The sequence below is a fragment of the Pediculus humanus genome, genomic scaffold (assembly GCF_000006295.1).
Source record: "Pediculus humanus corporis 1103172108308 genomic scaffold, whole genome shotgun sequence".
Lineage (NCBI taxonomy): Eukaryota > Metazoa > Arthropoda > Insecta > Psocodea > Pediculidae > Pediculus > Pediculus humanus.
Window position 1 is genome coordinate 28,699 of NW_002987877.1, and position 1,212 is coordinate 29,910.

At 26.9% G+C, this 1,212-nt stretch overlaps 1 protein-coding gene across 1 annotated transcript in view; it reads right to left on the reverse strand.

Moving 5' to 3' along the window:
- Positions 1 to 1,212, reverse strand: part of Phum_PHUM578810 (uncharacterized protein) — a gene marked incomplete at both ends in the record, with an annotated part of 2,341 nt that overhangs the window by 794 nt on the left and 335 nt on the right. The window contains one exon of the mRNA XM_002432214.1: positions 432 to 575. Coding sequence (XP_002432259.1) covers positions 432 to 575 — 144 coding nt within the window. The remainder of the gene's footprint in view (positions 1 to 431; positions 576 to 1,212) is intronic.

The following is a 1,212-nucleotide window of genomic DNA, read 5'->3' on the forward strand; positions in this document are numbered from 1 at the left end:
AAAACTAAAGAAAAAAAATCCATTTATCCAAAGCTATTGTAAATTTAAAATATAAAAATAATTAGAATTAACGAGAATTTTCATAAATTCCCTTAAGTATCTTTAAAAAAAAAAAAAAAAAAAAAAAAAAAAAAAAAAATATTGTAATTCTTTTAAAGTTTCAAAAGATGAATTATCAAACAAAAATTTTCGGGAAATCCTTATATCCTGAATCCTTTCCCGAAACCCAGGAGGAAATAAAAAGAATCCTAAATTAGTACCAAGAAAAAAAAAATTATATTATATTTCTTCAAAAGTGGGAATCTATAAAAAAATATAAAAATAAAAAAATAAACAAATTTAATAAAGGAAAGAAAATTTTCCTTAAAGTAGGTTGCTGTAGTAAAGCAACTGATCCTAAATATTTTCCAGTAAAGTAGGTTGTAGAAAACAACTGATCCTGAATATTTTCTCGTAAAGTAGGTTGCAGGTAATGCAACTGATCCTAAATATTTTTCTCGTAAAGTAGGTTGCAGGTAAAGCAACTGATCCTGAATATTTTCAAGTAAAGTAGGTTGCAGGTAAAGCAACTGATCCTAAATATTGTTTTAATTTCCCAAAATTAAACGGGATGTAAAGTAGGTTGTTCAAAAACAACTGATCCTAAATATTTCTCACAATCAAATGGGACATTTGAAAGATCCCATCTCACTCAAAAGGATTCCTTGAAAAATTAAATAAATAAAAAAGTAAAACAAGTGGACGAATTTATATCCTTTGCTAAGTCTTCTCGTAACTCTTACGTCCACTCCTCCTTGGGATAGTATCTTAGTAAATCTTCAATTGGTGATAAAAACCTTTAATTCCAAATTCCCTAACGAAGGAACTGACTATAAACGACTCACGAAATATATTAATAAACTACTATACTAATAATATAAAAAAAAAAAAATTAAAATGACATAAATGTATGAGTAATATTATAAATAATGTACAATTCTGTTTGCATGGCAACATATCATTCATCCACTAATACATTATCCTATAAAAAATTTTTATGTAAAACACTTCCTAGTCCTATCAGAAGAAATGTATCAAAAAAATTATTCTTTTATCCAACCTCAAGTCCTTTACCTCTAATGAGCAATGAAAAAAATTCCATTACTGGAAAAACCTCAATTTGTCTGGACTGACAACTCACTTGGAATATCTATGCGAAAAAGTAACGCATAT